The following is a 23164-nucleotide window of genomic DNA, read 5'->3' on the forward strand; positions in this document are numbered from 1 at the left end:
CATAGCCTAATCTTGTGTTTGGGCCTTGTTGTAGGTGAAGTATCAGATTCTGACAGCAACAGCTCCTCCTCCAGTTCAGATTCAGATTCTTCCTCAGAAGATGAAGAATTCCATGATGGCTATGGAGAAGACCTCATGGGTGATGAGGAAGACAGGGCCCGTCTGGAGCAGATGACAGAGAAAGAAAGAGAGCAAGAACTGTTCAACCGCATAGAAAAGAGGGAGGTGTTGAAAAAAAGGTAAGGTTGTAATTCCTTAATAAAATTCACATTTGGAGCCCTGTCTTCCCAGAATTCAAAACCTAGAACTTCTAATAGTTTCTGAGGTATCTGACTATACTTCCAGCATGGTGGTTTGTTTTATTTTTTTAACTCAAATGTTAAATTGCCTTTTAAAAAAAGGGGTGAGGGGCATCCCTGGGTGGCTCAGCGGTCTAGCGCCACCTTCAGCCCAGGGCATGATCCTGGAGACTGGGGATCGAGTCCCACATCAGGCCCCCTGCATGGAGCCTGCTTCTCCCTCTGCCTGTGTCTCTGCCTCTCTGTCTCTCTCTGTCTCTCTCTGTCTCTCTCTCTCCCTCTCTCTGTCTCTCATGAATAAATAATAAAATAAAATCTTTAAAAAAAATTATTTATTTATTTATTTGAGAGAGAGAGAGAGAGAGAGAGAGCACATAAGTGGAGCAGAGGGAGAGGGAGAAGCAGACTCTTCTGCTGAGCAGGGAGCTCAACATAAGGCTCAATCCCAGGATCCAGGAATCATGACCCAAACCAAAGGCAGATGCTCAACCAACTGAGCCACCCAGGTGCCCCTTAAATTGTCTTTTTTTTTTTTTTTTTTTAAGATTTTATTTATTCATGAGAATACACACACACACACACACAGAGGCAGAGACACAGGCAGAGGGAGAAGCAGGCTCCATGCAGGGAGCCCAACATGGGACTCGATCCCGGGTCTCCAGGATTACGCCTGGGCCAAAGGCGGCGCTAAACCGCTGAGCCACCTGGGCTGCCCTTAAATTGTCTTTTTTTTTTTTTTAAAGATTTATTTATTTACTCATGAGAGACACACTCTGAGAGAGAGAGAGAGAGAGAGAGAAAGACAAAGACACAGGCAGAGGGAGAAGCAGGCTCCTAACAGAGAGCCCGATGCGGGATTCGATCCCGAATCTCAGGATCATGACCTGAGCTGAAGGCAGGCGCCCAGCGGCTGCGCCACCCAGGCATCCCCTTAAATTGTCTTTTGATAGTCAAAATCTACTTCAGTATTTCCTGAATTACTTTTGCCATATTTAAATGGCCAAAATTTTTCCTTATAACAGAATTTCAGAGTAAAAATAAATATATTTTCTGTTTCTAGAAATAGGAGTCCTCAGAACTAGGAGCCTTTTCTACCTACCTAATATCATGAAAGAAAAATAGAATTTTCTCTGACTGCAGTTAGTTGCATTTCATCTGGGGAACCTGTTTGTTCCTTTGGAGACCATATTACGTATGTAGTAAGTTACCCTGGACAAGAATATTTAGCTTTCAGTCAGCAGCAACTAGTAAACATTTGTTTTGATTATAAATACTTTTAAGGTTACCTGTGTTGGAACAAACAGGACTGAAGAAACTGTGCTGGTGTTGCCCGGTGGTTAGAGATGGCTTAAAATTTGTATTTCTGGACTGTGGTGAGCTAATGAGATTCTTGTATAAGGCCAGTAGGGCCCTATGATAAAATCCCAGAGTAGCTAGAGAATAATGGGTGGCTCATATCAGACTTGGATTTTATTGTTTTCACCTCATACTAATGAGACAGTTGGCTGAGTCAGTGCCTTTTTTCAATGACTAGAGAAATGTTTACAGGGATGATAACTTAAAACAGAAGTTCAGAGCCATTCACAGAAAATTGATACTTTTTTGTAGTTCATTTGTTTAGCTGTAAGGCAGCACATTATAGTAACTCAGAAACTTTTTCCTATTCACTTAATAAAAGTCTTTATAGGAGCTCCTTGGTGGCTCAGTCAGTTAAGCATGGACTCTTGAGCTCAGTTTGGGTCTTGATCTCAGAGTGTTGAGTTCAAGCCCTGTATTGGGCTCTATACTGGGTGTGGAGCCAATCAATCAATAAATAAAAAATCTTTATATGGATCTCTTTTAATAATTTTATTGAGATACATTTTGTATACAATAATCCACCTGTTTAAAGTGTACAATTCAGTGGCCATTATATATTCACAAAGCTGTTTCTCACAATTTCAAAACATTTTTATCACCCTGGAAAGAAATCCTGTATCACTACTAGTCATTTCTCTCTTTCCTCTCAAGCCTCCCAGCCCTAGGCAACCACTAATCTAGTTTCTGTCCCTACAGATTTGCCTATTTCTGGACATCTTGTGTAAATGGAATCATACAACATGTAGTCTTTTGTGTTTGGCTTCTTTCACTTGGCATATTTTTTGAAGTTCATCCACATAGCATATCAGTACTTCGTTCCTTTTTATGGCTCAATAATATTTCTTTGTATATACCACATTTTGTTTATCCATTCATCTGTTGATTGACATTTGGGTTGTTTCCACCTTTTGCTACTGTGTATATTGCTACTATGAACATTCATATACAAATATGTGTTTGAGTATCTATTTTCAGTTCCTTTGGATATAGATCTAAGAGTGGAATTGCTGGGTCATTTGATAATTTTATGTTTAATTTTTTGAGAAACCATCAAACTGTCATTCACAGCAGCTGCATGATTTGCTTATCTACCAGCAGTATAGATATCTCCACATCCTTGCCAACACCTCTTATTTTCCCCTCATTTTGATGATATCTACCCTGGTTATGTAAAGTAGTATTTCATTGTGGTCTTTATTTTTATTTTCCTATTGCTAATGATGATAAGCATCTTATATCTTTGTTGGCCATTTATCTATCTTTGAAGAAACGTCTGTTCAAGTCCTTAACCCATTTCTTAACTGGGTTTTTTTTTTTGCTGTTGTGTGGTAAGAGTTCTTTGTATAGTCTCCTTTTTTTTTTTTTTTTTTTAAGATTTTATTTATTTATTCATGAGAAAGAGAGAGAGCCAGAGATACAGGCAGAGGGAGAAGCAGGCTCCATGCTGGGAGCCCATCATGGGACTCGATCCTGGGACTCCAGGATCACGCCCTGGGCTGCAGGCAGCACTAAACTGCTGAGCCACCCAGGCTGTCCTATAGTCTGCTTATCAGACCCTTATATAAATGACTTACAAATATTTTCTCCAGTTCTGTGGGTTGTATTTTTTTCACTCTCTTGCTATTGTTTGGTACACAAAAACATTTAATTTTGATGAAGTACAATTTATTTTTTTCGTTTCTTGTTGAAACTTTTATTTTTTTTTATTTTTTATTTATTATTTTTTTTTATTTATGATAGTCACAGAGAGAGAGAGGCAGAGACACAGGCGGAGGGAGAAGCAGGCTCCATGCACCGGGAGCCTGATGTGGGATTTGATCCCGGGTCTCCAGGATCGCGCCTGGGCCAAAGGCAGGCGCCAAACCGCTGCGCCACCCAGGGATCCCCTTGTTGAAACTTTTAATGTCATATCTAAGAATATTGCCAAATTCAAAGTCATGAAGATTTACCCCTGTGTTTTCTTGTGAGAGTCTTATAGTTTTAGATCACTGGTCTATTTTGAGATCATTTCCATTTATCTCTATGTCTGTCTTACACAGTTTTATTAACAGTAGTTTTGTAGTCAGTTCTTGGAAAGTGCAAGTCCTCCAGTTTTTTTTTTTCAAGATTGTTTTGGCTATATGGGGCCTGTTACATTTCCATATGAATTGTAGTATCAGCTTTCCCTGCAAAAGCAAAAGAAGCAGTTGGGATTTTTATAGAAATTGTGTTGAATCTGTAGATCAAATTTGGGAGCATTGCCACCTTAACAATATTAAGTCTTTCAATCTATGAACTATCTTTCTACTTATTTAGATACTCTTTAATATCTTTAAATACTGTTTTACAGTTTTGGGTGTAAAAGGCTAGCACCTGTAAATTTATTCCTAAATATTTTATTCTTTTCATACTATTACAAATTGATGTTTTCTTTGTTTCATTTTCAGATTGTTCATTGTAAGTATATAGAAATACAATTAATTGTTGTATATTGATCCTGTCCCCTCCAACCCTGGTGAGCTCATTTATTAGTTTTAATAGCTTTTAGTAGATTCTTTCAGATTTTCTATATGGGCAGTCTGGGTGGCTAAGTGGTTTAGCACCACCTTCTGCCCAGGGTGTGATCCTGGAGACTCTGGATCGAGTCCTACGTCGGGCTCCCTACGTGGAGCCTGCTTCTCCCTCTGCCTGTGTCTCTGCCTCCCTCTCTCTCTCTCTTTGTGTCTCATGAATAAATAAATAAAATCTTTAAAAATACATATTTTCTATACATAAGATCATGTGAGCTACAAAAAAAGATAAATTTTACTGGTTCCTTTCTATTTTTTAAAGGCATTCAGTGTGTCATCAAGTATTATGTTAGCTATGGTTTAATTTGTTTTGTTTTGTTTTTTAAAGATTTATTTATTTATTTATTTATTCATGATAGAGAGAGAGAGGCAGAAACACAGGCAGAGGAAGAAGCAGGCTCCATGCCAGTTGCCTGACGTGGGACTCAATCCGGGGTCTCCAGGATCGCTCTCTGGGCCAAAGGCAGGCGCCAAACCGCTGATCCACCCCGGGATCCCCCAGTTTTTTGAGAGTTTTTATCAAGATAGGTGTTGGATTTTGTCAAATGCTTGTTCTGGGTTTGTTGAGATAGTCACGATATTTTTGTACTTTATTAATAAAAGGTATATTACAGTGATTGACTTTCTTACATTGAGCCAATCTTGCATATCTGAGATAAATTCTATACTTATAGTATATCATGCTTTTTATAAGTTGCTGGATTTAATTTGCTGCTATTTTGCTGAGTTTTATGTCAGTATTCATGAGATATTGACCTATATTTTTCTTGTAATGTTATTGTCTGGTTTGGTATCAGGATAAAAATAGCCTCATAGAATGATTGAGAAGTGTTTCTTCTCTTTTTTGAAAGAATTTGGGAAGAATTGATGTTCTTTTTTGAATGTTTAGGAGAATTCTCCAGGGAAGCCATGTGGGCATAAGCTTTTCTTTTGGGGAAGTTTTAAAGTTACTATTTCAATGTCTTATTACAGGTCTATCTAGATTTTTCTCTTTTTTCTTGAGTCAGCTTTGGTGGTTTGTGGCTTTTTCTTTCTTTTTTTTTTTTTAAGATTTTATTTATTCATGAGAGACACAGAGGGAGAGAGGCACAGACACAGGCAGAGGGAGAAGCAGGCTCCATGAAGGGAGCCCGACATGGGAATTGATACCGGGACTCCAGGATCACACTCTGGGCTGAAGGCGGCACTAAACCGCTGAGCCACCTGGGCTGCCCGGTTTGTGGCTTTCTAGAGATTTTTCCCATTCTGTCCAAATTACCTAGTTTGTTGCCATATAGTTGTTCATAGTGTTCCCTTATGATATATTTTTTATTTCTGTAAGGTTGATAGTGATGTCTCTTCTTTCATACCTGATTTTAGTAATTTGAATGTTCTATCGTTTTTTTCTTGGCCAATTTAGACAGAGGTTTGTCAATTTTGTTGATCTTTCTGAAGAAGCAACTTCTGGTTCCATTATGATTGTTTTCCTATTCCATGTTTTCATTAATTCCTGCTCTAATTTTTATTAATTCTTTTTTTTTTTTTTTTTTTTTTTTTCTGCTTGCTTTACATTTAGTTTTCCACTCTGTTCAGGTAGAGTTAAAGTTACTGGTTTGAAATATTTTTTTTTAAATAAGCTCTGTGTCCCACATGGGATTCGAACTCACAATCCCAAGATCAAGAGTCCCATGCTCTACCAAACTCAACCAGCCGGTCAGCAACCCCTGTCTTCTTTTTTTTAATATAGGCATTTAGAGCTATATATTTCCTTCTTGGCACTGCCTTAACTACATCCTATAAGTTTTATTATGTTGTGTATTTTCAGTCCTCAAATTGTTTTCTAATTTCCCTTATGATTTTTTTTTTAATTTTTATTTATTTATGATAGTCACAGAGAGAGAGAGAGAGAGAGAGAGAGAGGCAGAAACACAGGCAGAGGGAGAAGCAGGCTCCATGCACCGGGAGCCCAACATGGATTCAATCCCGGATCTCTAGGATTGCGCCCTGGGCCAAAGGCAGGCGCCAAACCGCTGCGCCACCCAGGGATCCCCCTCCCTTATGATATTTCTTTGACCCGTTGGTTATTTAGGAATATGTTGTTACATGTGGTGGGTTGTTGTTGTTGTTTTAAAGATTTTATTTATTTATTCATGAGAAACATAGAGAAGTAGAGACATAGAGGGAGAAGCAGGCTCCATGCAGGAAGCCCAATATGGGACTCAATCCCAGAACTCCAGGATCACACCCAGAGCCAAAGGCAGATGCTCAATTGCTGAGACACCCAGATGTCCCTAGATTGCATTTGTTGAAGAGAATAGTGTATTCACTACATATTTATTCATTATGTTTGCTGGTGTGGAGTTTGGGGAAGGGGGCAGGCATTTTTCCTCATGAAGAAAGATGGAGAGTGGTTTTTTTGTTGTTTTTATTTTTGTTTTAAGATTTTATTTTTAAGTAATCTCTACACCCAGTGTGGGGCTTGAACTCAGAACCTGGAGATCAGGAATTACATGCTTCACCAACTGAGCCAGCCAAGCATCCCAAGAGTGGTGTTTTTAAGATACAGTGTTTGTCCTGACCACCTTAAAAAGGTGACAGTGGGGCCACCTGGGTGGTGAAACTCTTGCTTTCGACTTAGGTTGTGATCTCAGGGTTGTGAGATTGAGACCCAAGTTGGGCTCCAACCTCGGTGTGGAGTCCACTTGGGATTCTCTCTCCCTCTGCCCCACTCCCCTGCTCTCTCTCTGTTTCTCTAAAGTAAATAAATCTCGGGACACCTGGGTGGCTCAGTGGTTAAGCGTTTGGCTTCAGTTCAGGGCGTGATACTAGAGTTCCGGTATCGAGTCCCACATCGGGCTCCCTGCATGGAGCCTGCTTTTCCCTCTGCCTGTGTCTCTGCCTCTCTCTCTCTGGTCTCTTATGAATAAATAAATAAAATCTTTAAAATAAATAAATCTTTTTAAAAAAATGTGACAGTGGCTGTCTGTGGTTTCATTCTGTATCTAATGGAACATCATTGCAGTTAATTCAGAAATCATCTATTTTCTTGTTATGTGAAGGTTGAAGAAGAGCTGTGTGTTAACCAACAGGATACACCAATATCCAGAATGTTTTCTCTCATTTTAAGTCTGTTCCAACTTAATGCTTTCAAGTATTTTTGATGTACTTATGTTCAATATTTTTAATATTTTTATAAGGTACATTGGAGTTTCAGGCAGCCCAGGTGGCTCAGCGGTTTAGCACTGCCGTTGGCCCGGGGTGTGATCCTGGAGACGCAGGTTCAAGTCCCACGTCAGGCTCCCTGCATGGAGCCTACTTCTCCCTCTGCCTGTGTCTCTGCTTCTCTTTCTCTCTCTCTGTCTTGCATGAATAAATAAAGTAAATCTTAAAAAAAAAGGTACGTTGGAGTTTCTTGCAGGAAACCAAGATGTTTAACTCCTCCCCCTTACTTTTTTTTCCTCCCCCCTACTTACTTCCTTTATCCTATCTAATAGAAATTAGTTTTTGTAAATACTTCATTGCCACCTAAAAACCAAAAAAATATCTTTTAACCAGATTTGAAATCAGGAAAAAACTAAAAACAGCCAAAAAGAAAGAGAAGAAAGAAAAGAAGAAAAAGCAAGAAGAGGAGCAGGAAAAGAAAAAGCTGACACAGATTCAAGAATCTCAGGTAGGAAATTCAGTGATCCTTGTTATCAAAAAAAAAAAATAAACCTCAATTTTGAGTGTGTGTGTTTATGTAAAAGATTTTATTTTTTTTAAAAACAGTTTTATATTAATCAACCTAGTTCAGTTAGTACAAGACATGCTGTCTTTATCTTGCAGGTTCATTAACCTCTGTTCATAGCATTTCACCATTAGCCAGGCTGTTTAATTCCTTAGAAATTCTTCACTCAAATCTGCTTTTAAAAAAAACAGCTCACTGGTGTGTGAGCATTCCTTAAGGGAAAGTTGATAAACATCCTGTCCCAGGTAGCCAGCTTGGTTGGTTATGAGGTTTATTCAGGTGTGTGTCATCCTGGACTCGGTCGTAAATGTAGCTGCAAAAATTAGTCATCTCTGCGTTCATCATACAAGGCTTGTTGAAAATATCAACAAATATTAGCCATGTCTAGGGTGTCCTTCCAGAAAGTGTTTATTCCTGTAATTCTTAGGTTTTCTGTTTATTAGGCAGGTAAGAGCAGGGGCTGGCTTTATGCTATCCTCTTTGTCCACTAGAGGATGCTCTCTTCCCTTAAACAAGTTTCCGTTTTTGTACCCCACAAAGATTCACATTGGAAAACTGAATTGATTGTTAGGTATAGAGAATGTTGTCGTTGACAGTTAATGAAAAGAGCCATCCTACATATTTTTCCTTCCCAGGTAACATCCCACAACAAGGAACGGCGTTCCAAACGGGATGAGAAACTAGATAAGAAATCTCAAGCCATGGAGGAGCTAAAAGCAGAGCGAGAAAAACGGAAGAACAGAACAGGTCAGTGGGGAAAATGTAGTATCTACTTTGTGTCTGTGATTATAGGATTTGACTTTCTGATGCCCATTTATGTTTTCCCCCCTTTTATCAGCTTTTTTTTTTTAAGCTCTTGATTATGGGAAGTTTCAAACACATACAGAGAATGGTATAATGAACCTCCATGAACCCATCATTGAGCCTCAACAATCAACTCATAACCAATCTTGTTAAATCTGTATTCCCCTCTTTGATCGGGTTATTTTGACATAAATTACAGTATCTTTGTATTTTAACCATAAATATTTCCATATTTGTCTTTAAAAGATAAGGACTCTTGTTTTAAACATAACTACAATATTATTATCACATCTAAAAACTCATAACAGTAATTTTCCTAAGATTATCAGATATCTACTCAGTGTTCAAATTTCTCTAGTTGTTATGTAATTAAACTATGCTAATTTGGTTTTTGAATCAAGGTCTTAAAAATATCCACACGTTGTGATTTGTCAGTATGTCCCTGAAGTTACTTTATCTGTATAGGGTTTCTTATTGATCTCTTTTTCCCTCTTGCAGCTTATTTTGAAGAAAGTAGGTCATTCATCCTATAGTTTCTCAGATGCTGAGTGCATCCTATTGGAGATGTTGAATGTGTTTCTGTAGACTCTTGAATCTCCTGCAATTTGTCGGATGCTAGGTACATCCCATTGGAAGTGTTAAATGTGTTGCTGTAGTCTCTTGAATTTCTTATAATTTGTAGTTAGAACTAGAGAATTAAATTCGCTTTGTCTTCTGTTTTGGTTTTTGTTTGGAGGAGAAAGCTAAGTTGTAGATGATGGTATTACTTCCATCAGGAGACACATAATATCAGTAGCTCTCATTTTGTGATATTATTAGCTCTGTCACTTAGCTTTTACCACAATAATGTGAACTAAAAGACTGCTCCAGGGGCACCTGCGTGGCTCAGTTGTTGAACATCTGCCTTTGGTTCGGGGCATTATCCCAGGGTTCTAGGATTAAGTCCCACCACATCGGGCTTCCCACAGGGAGCCTTCTTCTCCCTCTGCCTATGTCTCTTCTTCTCTCTGCATCTCTCATGAATAAATGAATAAATAAATTCTTTAAAAAAAAAAAAAAAAAGACTGCTCCAAACTGAAATATTCACTTGTTCCTGCTCATACATCTGCTGTTCAGCAGAGGGTTGCCTCATATTCAAATTAGCTGGGATTGTCTCCAGGCTGCATTTTGGGACCAGGTCTGTTACACCTGTCACTCACCCTCCTCAGACCAGTATACCTAGGGCACATTCCTCTCATGGTGATGGCAGAATGTAATAGGGGCAAGCAGAACCATAAGATGCCTCTTGAGGCCCAGACTTGATATTGGCAGACACAGTGTCAGGTCTGTGCATATTCCATTGGCTAAAGCAAATCACGTGACAAGCCCATCATAAATAGCTGGGAAGACTACCAAGTCACATAGCAAAGGGTGTGGATATAGAGGATGAAGAATTTGATAATAGTAATAAGTTCTATCCCAGCAGTCATTGATAATCATTACCTAGATCTTTTTTTTTTTAATTTTTATTTATTTATGATAGTCACAGAGAGAGAGAGAGAGAGAGGCAGAGAGACACAGGCAGAGGGAGAAGCAGGCTCCATGCACCGGGAGCCCGATGTGGGATTCGATCCCGGGACTCCAGGACCGCGCCCTGGGCCAAAGGCAGGCGCCAAACCGCTGCGCCACCCAGGGATCCCTCATTACCTAGATCATTTAATGCATTATGAGTTGCAAAATGGTGATATTCTAATCTTTCTTCATTTATTATCCTGTCTACTTTTATAAAGAGAAACTTCTCATCAGCTATTAAGTTATCAGGTATACTTTGTATAGGAAAGGCAGAGTAAATGCTGGATTTTTTTTTCCTTTTATATACTAATTTTCAAAAGAATGAGTTAGTACCTTAGCTTCCAAAGGTGACCAGTGAGGTTTGTTTGCTGTGTGTGTGTGTGTGTGTGTGTGTGTGTGTGTGTGTGTGTGTGTGTTTTAAGATTTTATTTGTTTGAGAGCATGCGAGAGAGAAAGCACAAGTTGGACGGTAGGGAGAAGGAGACTCCTGCTGAGCAGGGAGCCTGACGTGGGGCTTGATCCCAGGACCCTGAGATCATGACCTGAGCTGAAGACAGACACTTAACTGAGCCACCCAGGCGCCTCTGTTCGCTTATCTTGAATATCTTTGTGAACTTAAGGATTTAAACATTCTTCTGTGTATTTTAATCCATTGCAGTTATTATTGACTCTCAGATTGTCCCATCTTCAATTACTGGTAGCCTAAGTCCTTTTGATGTGAGACTCCAGCAATCCTCAATAGCTTCCTTGCTTTCTGAACTTGGAATTAGCCATTTCTCTAAGGAGTCTTTTCATTGAAAACTGTTATTAAAGTCTAAACATAAGGAGGGCTCATGCTACTGTGTTGGCTATTAGTTCTAAGCCTTCCAGTACACAAAGCTAGGATTTTTTTTAAGGATAAATTTTATCCTTAGGAGCTTCATATTGATAAGTCCATTTCAGAATCAGAATGCAAATATTTTTGAGCTAAAACAAAGACAACATGCTGCTTACTTATGTAAAGTGTTTAAGGTGGGGATCCCTGGGTGGCTCAGCGGTTTAGTGCCTGCCTTTGGCCCCAGGGCATGACCTGGAGTCCCGGGATCCCTGTATGGGGCCTGCTTCTCCCTCCTCTTGTGTCTCTGCCTCTCTCCCTCTCTCTCTTTCTCTCTCTCTCTCTTTCTCTTGGTCTATCGCGAATCAATCAATCAATCAGTCTTTAAAAAAAATAAAGTGTATAAGGCAGTGGCTTTTAGTATATTCACAAAGCTGTGAGATAAAACAATAAATCTGGAATGTTGCATTAGTCCAGAAAGAAACTCATATCCCTTAGCCATCACCACCCCTCAGATCTATCCTTCACCAGTCTTAGGCAACCTCTAATTGACTTTCTATCTCTATAGAATTGCCTGTTTGGACATTTCATATAATTGGAATCATATAATATATAATCTTTTTTTCTTAGCATAATATTTCCTAGATTTATTCATGTTGCAACGTATATCAGTTCATTATTGGATATACATATTTTGTTTATCCATTCACCAGCTGATAAACATTTGGGTTGTTTCTACTTTTTGACCATTATAGATAATGCTGCTGTGAGCATTTGTGTATAAGTTGTTGGGTAGACATATGTTTTCATTTCTCTTGAGTATTTACTTAGGAGTGAAATTGTTGAAGCATATGGTAGCTCTATGTTTGACCTTTTGAGAAACTGCCAGACTGTTTCAAAAGAGGCTTTACCATTTTGCATTCCCACCAGCAAAGTATAAAGTTCCACTTTTTCCACATCTTTACCAAGACTTACTGTCTTTCTGATTATAGCCATCTTAGTGAGTATGAAGTGGTATTTCATTATCGTTTTGATTTGTATTTTCCTAATGATTAGTAGTGTTGAGCCTCTTGTCATGTGCTTAGTGACAATTAGGGTATCTTTCTTTGGCGAAATGTCTCTTCAAGTCTTTTGCCCATTTTTTAATCAAATTCTTTGTTTTCTGTTGGGTTGTGAGTTCTTCAAATATTTTGAGTATTAATCCCTCATCAGATATGTGATTTGTAAATATTTTATTCCGTTCTATAGATTCCTTTTCACTCTTGATAGTATCCTTTTGGTGCATAAAAGTTTTTAATTTTGATGAAGTGCAATTTACCTTAATTATTTTTCTTTTTTTGGGATGCATGGGTGGCTCAGCAGTTGAGCGTCTGCCTTTGGCTCAGGGCATGATCCCAGGTCTGGGGATCAAGTCCCGCATCAGGCTCCCTGTGAGCAGCCCCGCTTCTCCCTCTGTCTGTGTCTCTGCCTCTCTCTCTGTGTCTCTCATGAATAAATAATTAAAATCTATTTTTTAAAATATTTTTCTTTTTTTTGCTTCTGTTTTTGGTGTCATATCCAAGAAATCATTGCCAAATCCAGTGTCATGAAGCATTTCCACTATGTTTTCTTCTAAGAGTGTTAAATTTTAGGACGCCTGGCTGGCTCAGCGGTTTAGCGCCTTCCCTCGACCCAGTGTGTGATCCTGGAGATCCAGGATCGAGTCCCGCATCGGGCTCCCTGCATGGAGCCTGCTTCTCCCTCTGCCTGTGTCTCTGCCTCTCTCTCTCTCTGTGTCTCTCATGAGTGAATAAATAAAACCTTTAAAAAAAAATAAGTCTTCTATTTTTAGCTCTTACATTTAGGTCTTTGTTTTTTTAGTTTTGTTGGTTTGGTTTGGTTTTTAGAGAGGGAAGGTGGGGAAAGGCAGAGGGAAAGAGAAAATCCTTAGTTGGAGCCTGAGATCATGACCTGAACCAAAATCAAGAGTTGGACACTTAACCAACTGAGCCACCCGGGTACCCCACAGTTAGGTCTTTGATTCATAAATTAGAATAAGGGTCTAACTTTTTTTTTTCCCCACATGATATATCCAGTTTTCCTGGCACCACTTTTGAAAAGACTATCATTTTGCCCATTAGTGGTCTTGACACTCTTGCTGAAAATCATTTGACCATATATGCAAGGGTTTCTTTCTGGGCTTTCTGTTTCATTGATACATGTATCTATGTTTTGAATGACTATATTTTAAAGTCACTTGTTACAGTTCCTATTGTGTGATTGTGCCATTAGTTGAATACTTTATTTCATTTTTCTTGTGATATATAGAGGTGACTTTTTATATTATTTTGTTTCATGATTATATGAAATATGAGGTTCCAGGGGTGCCTGACTAGCTCAGTCAGGAGAGCATGCAACTCTTGATCTCAGGGTTGTGAGTTCAAGCCCCACATTGGGTATAGAGCTTACTTAAATATATATATTTAATAGACTAGACTACCTACACTACCTGTTTTTGTAAATAGAATTTTATTGGAAAGCAGCAGTGCCCTTTTGTTTCATAATTGTCTGTAGCTGCTTTTTATCTACAGCAAAATTGGGTAGTTGAAATGGTGACATCAAGCACAAGCCTAAAATATTTACTGACTGCCTCTCTAAGAAACATTTTCTAACTCAGGATATAATATATTGGCTCATTCTTTTTTTTAATAAAAATTTTATGTATGTATTTATTAGAGAAAGTGGGAGGGAGAAGGAGAAAGAATCTGAAGCAGACTCTCACTGAGCACAGAGCCCAACGCAGGGCTCTATCCCATAACTGTGAGATCGTGACCTGAGTCAAAAATCAAAACCAGGGATACCTGGTTGGATCAGTGGTTGAGCATCTGCCTTTAGCTCAGGTCATGATCCCAGGGTCCTGGGATCAAGTCCCATATAGGGCGCCCCACAAGAAGCCTGTTTCTCCCTCTGCCTGTGTCTCTGCCTCTCTCTGTGTGTCTCTCATGAATAAATAAATAAAATCTTTAAAAAAAAAATCAAAATCGGGCAGCCCCGGTGGCACAGCAATTTAGCACTGCCTGCAGCCCAGGGCGTGATCCTGGAGACCCTGGATCGAGTCCCATGTCAGGCTCTCTGTATGATGCCTGCTTCTCCCTCTGCCTATGTCTCTGCCTCTGTGTGTGTGTGTGTGTGTCTCTATGAATAAATAAATAAAATCTTTTAAAAAAAATCAAAATCAGGAGTTGGACACTCAAGTGACTGCACCACCCAGGTGCCCCTCATTCCTTTTCTGTAGCTGCAGAGTAGTCTGTTTGGTGGGTGTACTAGAGGTGATTCAGCCACTCCCCTGTGCAAACATTTGAGTTGTTTTCAGTCTCTGTTATTACAAATAGTACCTTAAATTGAAAATAAAGTTTTTCTCTGAGACCCTCTGAAGATAACACAAAATTTTTGTCCATCTTTCTTGCCTGTCTTCAGGCATCTTGAGTATAATAAAGAAAACTCTCAGTAGAGTTGTTGACCCTTTCTGCCCGCTTAGCAATAAACTTCCAGCCATTTTTTTTTTAAGATTTTATTTATTTATTCATGAGAGACAGAGAGAGGCACAGATACAGGCAGAAGCAGGCTCCATGCAGGGAGCCCGACATGGGACTTGATCCTGGGTCTTCAGGATCACACCCTGGGCTGAAGGCGGTGCTAAACTGCTGAGCCGCCCGGGCTGCCTGGCCCTTTATTTGGTATATTGAAGCTTGACTTTTTTTTTTTTTTCTTTAAGATTTTATTTATTTATTCATGAGAGACACACAGAGAGAGGCAGAGACACAGGCAGAGGGAGAAGTAGGCCCCATGCAGGGAGCCCGATGTGGGACTCGATCCTGGGACTCCAGGATCACTCCCTGGGCTGAAGGCAGGTGCCAAACCGCTGAGCCATCCAGGGATCCCCATTGACTTTTTATTTATTTTTTTTAATTATTTATTTATTTATGATAGTCACAGAGAGAGAGAGAGAGAGAGAGAGGCAGAGACACAGGCAGAGGGAGAAGCAGGCTCCATGCACCGGGAGCCCGATGTGGGATTCGATCCCGGGTCTCCAGGATTGCGCCCTGGGCCAAAGGCAGGCGCTAAACCGCTGCGCCACCCAGGGATCCCCCCATTGACTTTTTTAAAAATTTTTCTTACTTATTTGAGGGAGAGAAAGAATATGCGTGAGAGGAAAGGCAGAGGGAGAAGCAGACGCCCACACTGAACTGGGAGCCCAAATTGGAGCTTGATCCCAGGACCCTGAGGTCATGACCAGAGCCAAAGGCCGACACTTAACTGACTCAGACACCCAGGCACCCTGAAGCTTGACATTTGGTGCCTGGATGTTTTTAACTCTGGTTTGACTGGGTCCTATATGTAGCCCAAGTAATCACAGTGCAATCTAGAGAGGATGGGGCTGTCTGTTAAGTCCCTTCCCATATCCCAGTTCTTTTTCAAGGATGAAAGATGTTTCTGTTTTTTATTGAGAGAATGTGGGTAAACGTTCCCCTTTATTTTTTAGCTGAACTCCTTGCTAAAAAACAGCCATTAAAAACCAGTGAGGTGTACTCCGATGATGAGGAAGAGGAAGAGGATGACAAGTCCAGTGAAAAGTCAGACCGCTCATCCCGAACATCGTCATCTGATGAAGAAGAGGAGTAAGCTGTGTATATTTTGGTCTAGTAGTCAGAATAAGTGGGCTCTTTGGGGAGAAACTTAGTGTAGTTTTCAAAATGTTCTTGTTTGGATGGTGAACTTTGATTTGGTTCAGTACCCTGAATTGCAGAGCTGAGTTCCCCAACACATCAGCCCAAACATATGCTCCTACCTTTGGCTCCCAGCCTCCATTCCTGGACATTTTGTCCAGGCCTGGCAGGTAAAAACTGACTTTGTGTCACCCTCAGACTGGCCTGGAGCTTCCATTAGTTTTCTTATTCTGATAGGTTATCTAGAATGACAGCTTCATTGAAGACAGTTCATACTACTGGTTAAGAGCAGGATGCTGTTACCACTTCTTCTGTGGCTTCATTTCTTTCTCCTCTGGTTAATCACATGTAGTTTGGTTGAGTTAAGTTTTAAGAACTTGGTAGTATTTATGTATCTTGATCTGATGTGTTTTTTTTTTCCCAGAAAGACAGAGAGCACATGCAGGGGGAGGGGGGCGGGTGAGGAGAGGAGGAGCAGAAGGAGAAAGAGAATCTTAAACAGGCTCCATGCCCAGCATGGAGCCCAACATGGGGCTCTATCTTACAACCCTGAAATCATGACCTGAGCTGAAATCAAGAGTCAGACACTTAACAGACTGAGCCATCCAGGCGCCCCTTGATCTGTTTTTATGAGGAACACTTTTCCCATTGCCCTTTATTCCTCACAGGAAAGAAGAGATCCCTCCCAAATCACAACCAGTCTCCTTACCCGAGGAATTGAATCGGGTTCGATTATCACGGCATAAGCTAGAGCGTTGGTGTCACATGCCCTTCTTTGCTAAAACGGTCACAGGATGTTTTGTACGGATTGGCATTGGAAACCACAACAGCAAACCAGTTTACCGGGTTGGTGTTTCTTTCCATGGACAATTGTCCATGTTTTAAATATAATGATTCTCAACTGGGAGTAGGAACTGATGAATAAGTCTGTCACTTTTCTTCTACTATTTGATGGGAAAATAGACTCTAATTGAGATGCCTGTAGAATAATGACACCGAGGTAACCAGAGATCATGCATGACCTGCTGCCAGAGAGACTCTTTGGAGCCCAGTGGAGGGGGGCTTGGACATACAATAACTTTCTTTATTTTCCTTTCATATAAAAGCGAGAAGGGAGACATTTAGGGAGTATTCATTGGGAGTTACATAATCTGGAAGCTTTTTTGTTCATTTGAAAAATAAATGAAAATTTTCCATGTTACATACTAAGTGACTTCTAAAACAGAATTATATTGAGGTTTAAAAACAAACACAAAAACACAAAAAACCACCCTCCAACTTAAAGGAGGTTGTTTTGTGAGTTCTGGGACTGCTTCTATGATCTGGATGGCTGGAACATAGCCACTAAGGTTTTTTTTTTTTCCTTTTTGTTTTTGTTTGGTTTAGCGTGGGGTGTATGGTTTTAGGTGTTTATCTCCTTCTGTGAGGACCAGCAGCCATTCTGTGTCCCAGAAAGCTTGACAAACAGAAACTGACATCCATGGTCTTCGTATTTGGTCGATAAAACTGACCTCTGAAATCCCAAGTATGTCCACATAGTAAGATAGAATGTAAGTGGGAGGAGAAGCTCCTAACGGGCCCACCAGGCTAACTGCCTCCTCTCCTGGCGCTTGCGCACTCTGCGTGCAAGACTTCTGGTGCTTGGCCATCTGGGTTCTAAACCTGAGGAGGGTGCCCAGAATTCCCTGGCAGCTGTGGGGTCCTCCCAGTGCAGAGTCACTTGTCCACAGTAGGTTGGTAGAGCCAAAGAGAAGGTGGTGTGGAGAGCTCTGAAAGAGTCTGTTTTTCTGTCCTTTCATATAGGTGGCTGAGATCACGGGTGTTGTGGAAACCGCTAAAGTTTACCAGCTTGGTGGCACCAGAACAAACAAAGGGCTACAGCTACGGTAGGGGACATGCCGTTGTGGCAGCTTCTGCTTCTGCTGTGCACAGGCACTACCTGTTTGGGCTGCCATGCTCACCCAGTATGATGTTTCAGTGAATTTCTGTTGTTCCCCAAGGGGACTTGGAGGGAAGCTTATTCTGCCCTTGCCTGTAGGGAAAGGTAGGGTATCTCTGTCTGTCACACGGGAAATCCAGGACAAGAAATGGTAGGACATAGAGTAGGAAAAAGGCGGGTTGTGAGCTCCCCTTGTCCAGATCCCTGCAGGCAATTCCTTGGTGACCATGGTCAGGTTGCCTGCTTCTGGTCCTGGCTCTGTCACTAACTAACCTGGTCTTTGACGAGTCAAGTCACCTTTCAGGACTTGGTTTCCTTTCAGTCACATGATACTGAGTGCCTGCTACATGCCACGGTTCTGGGCATCAGGATAGAGGCAGAAATATAGTAGGCACACGCAAATCCCTGCCCTCTTGGAGCCTGAATATTCTAGAGACCCTGTATCAAAAGGAACAGAAGTAGTTTACCAGGATCATTGCAAATAGCAGCAAATAGATTCAGCTGTACCATGGCCTAATTTAGTCTCTGTGGTCTCCATTCCCTTCTCCTGTCCCCACCATCTTTCTAGGGCTGCTTTAAAAGAGCCAGTTGAGATAGGCAGTGACCATGACATGCAGAGAATGACTGTCCCTAGGAGAATGGCACTGACTCACCTAACTTCACCAGCATAGGGGTCAGTCAGAAGGCAGTGTGCTTTCTCTCTAGGGAATGGTGTTTCCTTGTCAGAGAGCTACATAATATTTTATATTATTGATGCCTGTTGACTATGACAGATTTTATTGTAAATGGACTTTTGAAGTACTGGCCAAGTCCAGTTTTTCCCCCAGTGCTAGCTATGATTCTTTTATCCTGGCTGCCTATTAGAACAGCCTGGGAGGTATTGTTTATTTAATTTCATTGCCTGGCTCTTACTTCCAGAGATTCTGATTCAGTTGAACTAGAGTGGTGCTTTGACATTAGAATTTTCACAGATCTTCCTAGGTGATTTTAAAGGGCAGCCAGGATTGAGAACCACAGAGATAGGTGGTTCATAGTCTGGTTGGATTGCTTTGCTGTTACTGCAGGTAACATACCCATTCTTGGAGATGCTGTCTCTTTTTTGTGTAGGCATGGCAACGACCAACGAGTATTCCGTCTAGAGTTTGTCTCAAACCAAGAATTCACTGAAAGTGAATTCATGAAATGGAAAGAAGCGGTAAGTGGGTAGATAACACCTGGCAGTTCATGAAAACCCTGAGAAAGTCTCCAGAATCTTACTAATAACCTTTTATGTTCTGGTCTAGATGTTCTCTGCTGGCATGCAGTTGCCCACTCTCGATGAAATCAATAAAAAGGAATTGTCTATTAAAGAAGCTCTTAATTATAAATTCAATGATCAGGACATTGAAGAGGTAAGAAACCTGGTACCCCAGAGACTAGAGGTTCAGTAAGAACTAGTGTTAGAGAAAGAGAACATCATGACTTTCTTTTCTTTCCCTGTATCTTGACATTTTTAGTTGTGCTACTATTGCATAAGGATGGGAGAATATTGATGTTACTACCTTCTTTATTGTTCATCCAGATTTTCTCTCTATTCTCATTTGAAGTCATAGAGTAAAGAAGTGTATTTGGAGTTCAGGGATCTGTATTCTGCTAGGCTTGGTCCTTCAAGAGTTTCCTTTCTCCAAAACATTTTGGTAAAATTCTTTGATCTCTGTTCTCTTGGACAGTGGCTAGCCTTACAGTACCAGGTCCTTGGGCTGCTGCTGTTTATTGGTGCATGTTCCTTCAGACTATCCCAGAAGAATCTCCGTGACCCTGGAAACAGCATAGTATCCCTTGGAATGAACTCGCTCTCTCTCTCTCTGGGGCATGACACTGCTGTAGGAAGAGCCAGCCCCCTTTTAACTAGCTGCTTGCCTCCAAATGGGCTCACTTAGCCTGTCTACAGAAATAGTTTAGGAATACCTCACTGCTGGTATCTCCTCTCTGGTACAGATTGTAAAAGAGAAAGAAAGGTTCAGGAAAGCTCCACCCAACTATGCTATGAAGAAGACTCAGCTGCTAAAGGAAAAGGTGAGCACTTGCACGTGAGCCCCCTTCCTTGTCCTGTAAGATGTGGAAATCAGACTTGTTCATTCTCTGCTCGGTTAGTGGTGGCTGGATTGGGCTCCAGCATAAGCAACATGGTGCTTTCTTGGCACCTGGGCAGCATCCCTTGGCCATTTTCCTTTCTATAAATTGAAACTGTGTCCATTCCATTTTCATTACTTCCTAGTCCCTTTAGTTTTATGTGTAATAAGCCAGAACTCAGGGTCCTCTCAACACTAGGTCTGAACAAATGATATTGCCAAGCCCAACTGAGGTGGGGACTTTACATTCTTCACATCAGGATAGGGTTGAGCCTTGTTAGGGTGAGTGAGCCCCAAGAGACCTGGATTCTAAGATTAATGTTACAAATTGCTGCTGCCAGAGGCCCAGGGCCAGTTAGCTATATGGCAAGGTGTTAAGTGCTGTAATAAGGATTATACTTTGCATTTGTATAGTTTGTTTTCAATGTTCTTTTGTATTTCCTGTCATTTGTTTGTCACATGCACTGTCTTGCCTGGGCTGGAAGTAAGGGGTCACTTGATACAGAGCCCATCATAGCCAACAACTCACATATGTCTCTGTGTGCAGGCCATGGCTGAGGACCTGGGGGATCAGGACAAGGCCAAACAGATCCAAGACCAGCTGAATGAGCTGGAGGAGCGAGCAGAGGCCCTGGACCGTCAGCGGACCAAAAACATATCTGCTATCAGGTGTGTTACAGCCCATTTCGGTTGGGCTCCTACTCTGGACCCACAGACCTTGCCACAGTTATCAGCCGAGCCTGTGGCCTTAAACATGCGCTGGCTCCATCTGGCTCCAGAGTCAGAGCTGAGTGGTTCCCTTCCTCCTACCACAGCCCATTGACTCACCCTTTTCTCACCCACAGTTACATCAACCAGCGGAACCGGGAGTGGAACATTGTGGAGTCTGAGAAAGCCCTTGTGGTGAGTAAGACAACTTGATTTGGATCACTGAAAACAATTTTAATTAATAAAATGATACAAGGGGTGCCTGGGTAGCTCAATCATGATCCCGAGGTCCTGGGATTGAGCCCAGCATTGGGCTCCCTTCTGCTCAGCGGGGAGCCTGCTTCTGCCCCTCCCCACTGCTCATGCTCCATCTGTCTCTCAAATAAATAAATACATTCTTTAAAAATAATAATAAAATGATACAAAATCTTCTATATACCTTGCTCCAGTTTATTTTTTTTACTTACTGAATAACATGTACACTTCGCCTCCACATGCCATGGGCACACATATACCCATGGGATGTATTGATTGATAATGAAAAGCAACAGTCTTCTGCCCTTCTCACCCTTCCTGCCCCTTAGCTTCTACTCCACAGGTGTTCATCTTTAGGGACTTCTAGTTTTGTTCTTTCAGGTGTTGTCCCCATATCTGCTCTGCTGTTCTTGAAGGGAATAGGATAATAGACTTATGACTATTTTTTTTTTAGCCCTTGCAAGGACTGTTATTTATATGTAAGCTTAGGATAAACGAAAGGTGAGGAAAAGGAGACAGTTCTGTATGTATGCTCTCCGTTTCAGGCTGAAAGTCACAACATGAAAAACCAACAGATGGATCCCTTTACCAGGCGGCAGTGCAAACCTACTATCGTTTCTAATGTGAGTGCCTAAAGAGGACGTTTTTAGTCAGGACCTAGATTCTAGGACATAAAATGAATTCCATTAGGAGATTAATAAGAAAGTTAAAAATAATGTTGTCTTAGTGGGATTTGCTTACCTCAAACTCTTGGGTCTAGCTACCTCCTTTTTTAAATCTTGCTATAGGACACAGGTAGCGAAAACCTGGCATGGATTTGTAGAAACCTACGGCCTAACCCCTCCTGTGTCAGGGTGGGTTTACCAATGCAGCAAGACATTAGGAACATGTAGGTTGAGCCACCTAGGACCAGACTGGCCTGGGCTGGGCTTCAAAGATTTTATTGCCTCTCTTTGCTGCCTTGAAGAAAACCCCACTGAGCTGCTGATAGGTCCACCGTGGTGCTTGTGATGTTAGTGGTAGTCGATGAGAAAGAATCTGGCATAGCACTGTGTGAGTGTTAAATAATCTCTAAAATAACTCAATTTCTCTCTCAGTCCAGAGACCCAGCTGTTCAGGCTGCCATCTTGGCCCAGCTGAATGCAAAATATGGTTCTGGAGTGTTACCAGATGCTCCAAAGGAAATGACCAAGGCAAGTGCAATACTGCCCCATGGCCTGCAGAGCAAGGCTACTGGCCCAGACGCTTGGCCTAGGTTAGGCCTGATTGTTCCCACGTGGAGGAACTAGCATCCCACTTGTAGCCCTTTCTCCATCCTGATTTTTTACAATTGTAATAAACAGCTACTGAGTTTTAGTCAGCCACCTAAATGCTAAGCCCAGCACCACTATTAAACTAAGGCCTTGGGATCCCTGGGTGGCGCAGCGGTTTGGCGCCTGCCTTTGGCCCAGGGCGCGATCCTGGAGACCCGGGATCGAATCCCACGTCGGGCTCCCGGTGCATGGAGCCTGCTTCTCCCTCTGCCTGTGTCTCTGCTTCTCTCTCTCTCTCTCTCTCTGTGTGTGTGTGACTATCATAAATAAATTTTTTAAAAAATTAAAAAAATTAAACTAAGGCCTTGATTACAGCTTTAGGCAACTGACATCTAGCCCTCTGATCCACATTTTTTCGTGTGTAAAATGGGGATAATACTCTATCCTGCTGCCTCACAGGATGATTAGGAGAAGCTGATGACACATAAGGGTCAGATGTTTGTAAAGGTGAAAAGCTCTTTGAAAACTAAAATGTTAAACAGAGAAACTGCCCATTTAGAAGCAGAGTTCTTTGGGGGTTTTTTTGTTTGTTGGGGTGTGTGTGTGTGTAAGTTAGGTCTTTTCCTGTGGAGCCCAAACTGTCCCAGGAATTTCTGAAATCTTGGGTCAGAAGGTAGCTTATTGTCCTGACCCCCTCCTCAGCCCCCCACAGTATAGACACGAGCCTTCCTCTTTTAGGCTTCAGAAAAGAAACCTTCTTATGGCCTCTCCTGTCTTCCCTCTGAGAGAATCAGAAAAAGGGCCTTAGGAAAGAGATCTGATGAACTTGAGCAAGAGCTTTTTTTCCATTAGTGCTGCTGCTTCTTGAAGTCCACTTGCATTCATACTTCTATAATTAGCTTTTCTCTTCACATTGCAGGGTCAGGGCAAGGATAAGGATTTGAATTCTAAGTCAGCCAGTGACCTCTCAGAAGATTTGTTCAAAGTACATGATTTTGATGTGAAGATTGATTTACAAGTTCCCAGCTCAGGTAGGTGAAGGTGTGGGGGTGTGCTGATGGCTAAGGACCAGAGGGCACCATGGCTGCCTCAGCCAGCAGGGGGCCCCGT

At 41.3% G+C, this 23164-nt stretch overlaps 1 protein-coding gene across 1 annotated transcript in view; it reads left to right on the forward strand.

Moving 5' to 3' along the window:
* Positions 1-23164, forward strand: part of RTF1 (RTF1 homolog, Paf1/RNA polymerase II complex component) — a 54805-nt gene that overhangs the window by 29290 nt on the left and 2351 nt on the right. The window contains exons 4-17 of the mRNA XM_025998357.2: positions 35-239; positions 7742-7856; positions 8549-8660; positions 15605-15740; positions 16457-16634; positions 17592-17674; positions 18835-18922; positions 19011-19118; positions 19705-19782; positions 20386-20507; positions 20684-20741; positions 21347-21424; positions 21899-21994; positions 22974-23085. Of these exons, the coding sequence (XP_025854142.2) occupies positions 35-239; positions 7742-7856; positions 8549-8660; positions 15605-15740; positions 16457-16634; positions 17592-17674; positions 18835-18922; positions 19011-19118; positions 19705-19782; positions 20386-20507; positions 20684-20741; positions 21347-21424; positions 21899-21994; positions 22974-23085 (1569 nt within the window). The remainder of the gene's footprint in view (positions 1-34; positions 240-7741; positions 7857-8548; positions 8661-15604; positions 15741-16456; positions 16635-17591; positions 17675-18834; positions 18923-19010; positions 19119-19704; positions 19783-20385; positions 20508-20683; positions 20742-21346; positions 21425-21898; positions 21995-22973; positions 23086-23164) is intronic.

The sequence above is a fragment of the Vulpes vulpes genome, chromosome 15 (assembly GCF_048418805.1).
Source record: "Vulpes vulpes isolate BD-2025 chromosome 15, VulVul3, whole genome shotgun sequence".
NCBI lineage: Eukaryota > Metazoa > Chordata > Mammalia > Carnivora > Canidae > Vulpes > Vulpes vulpes.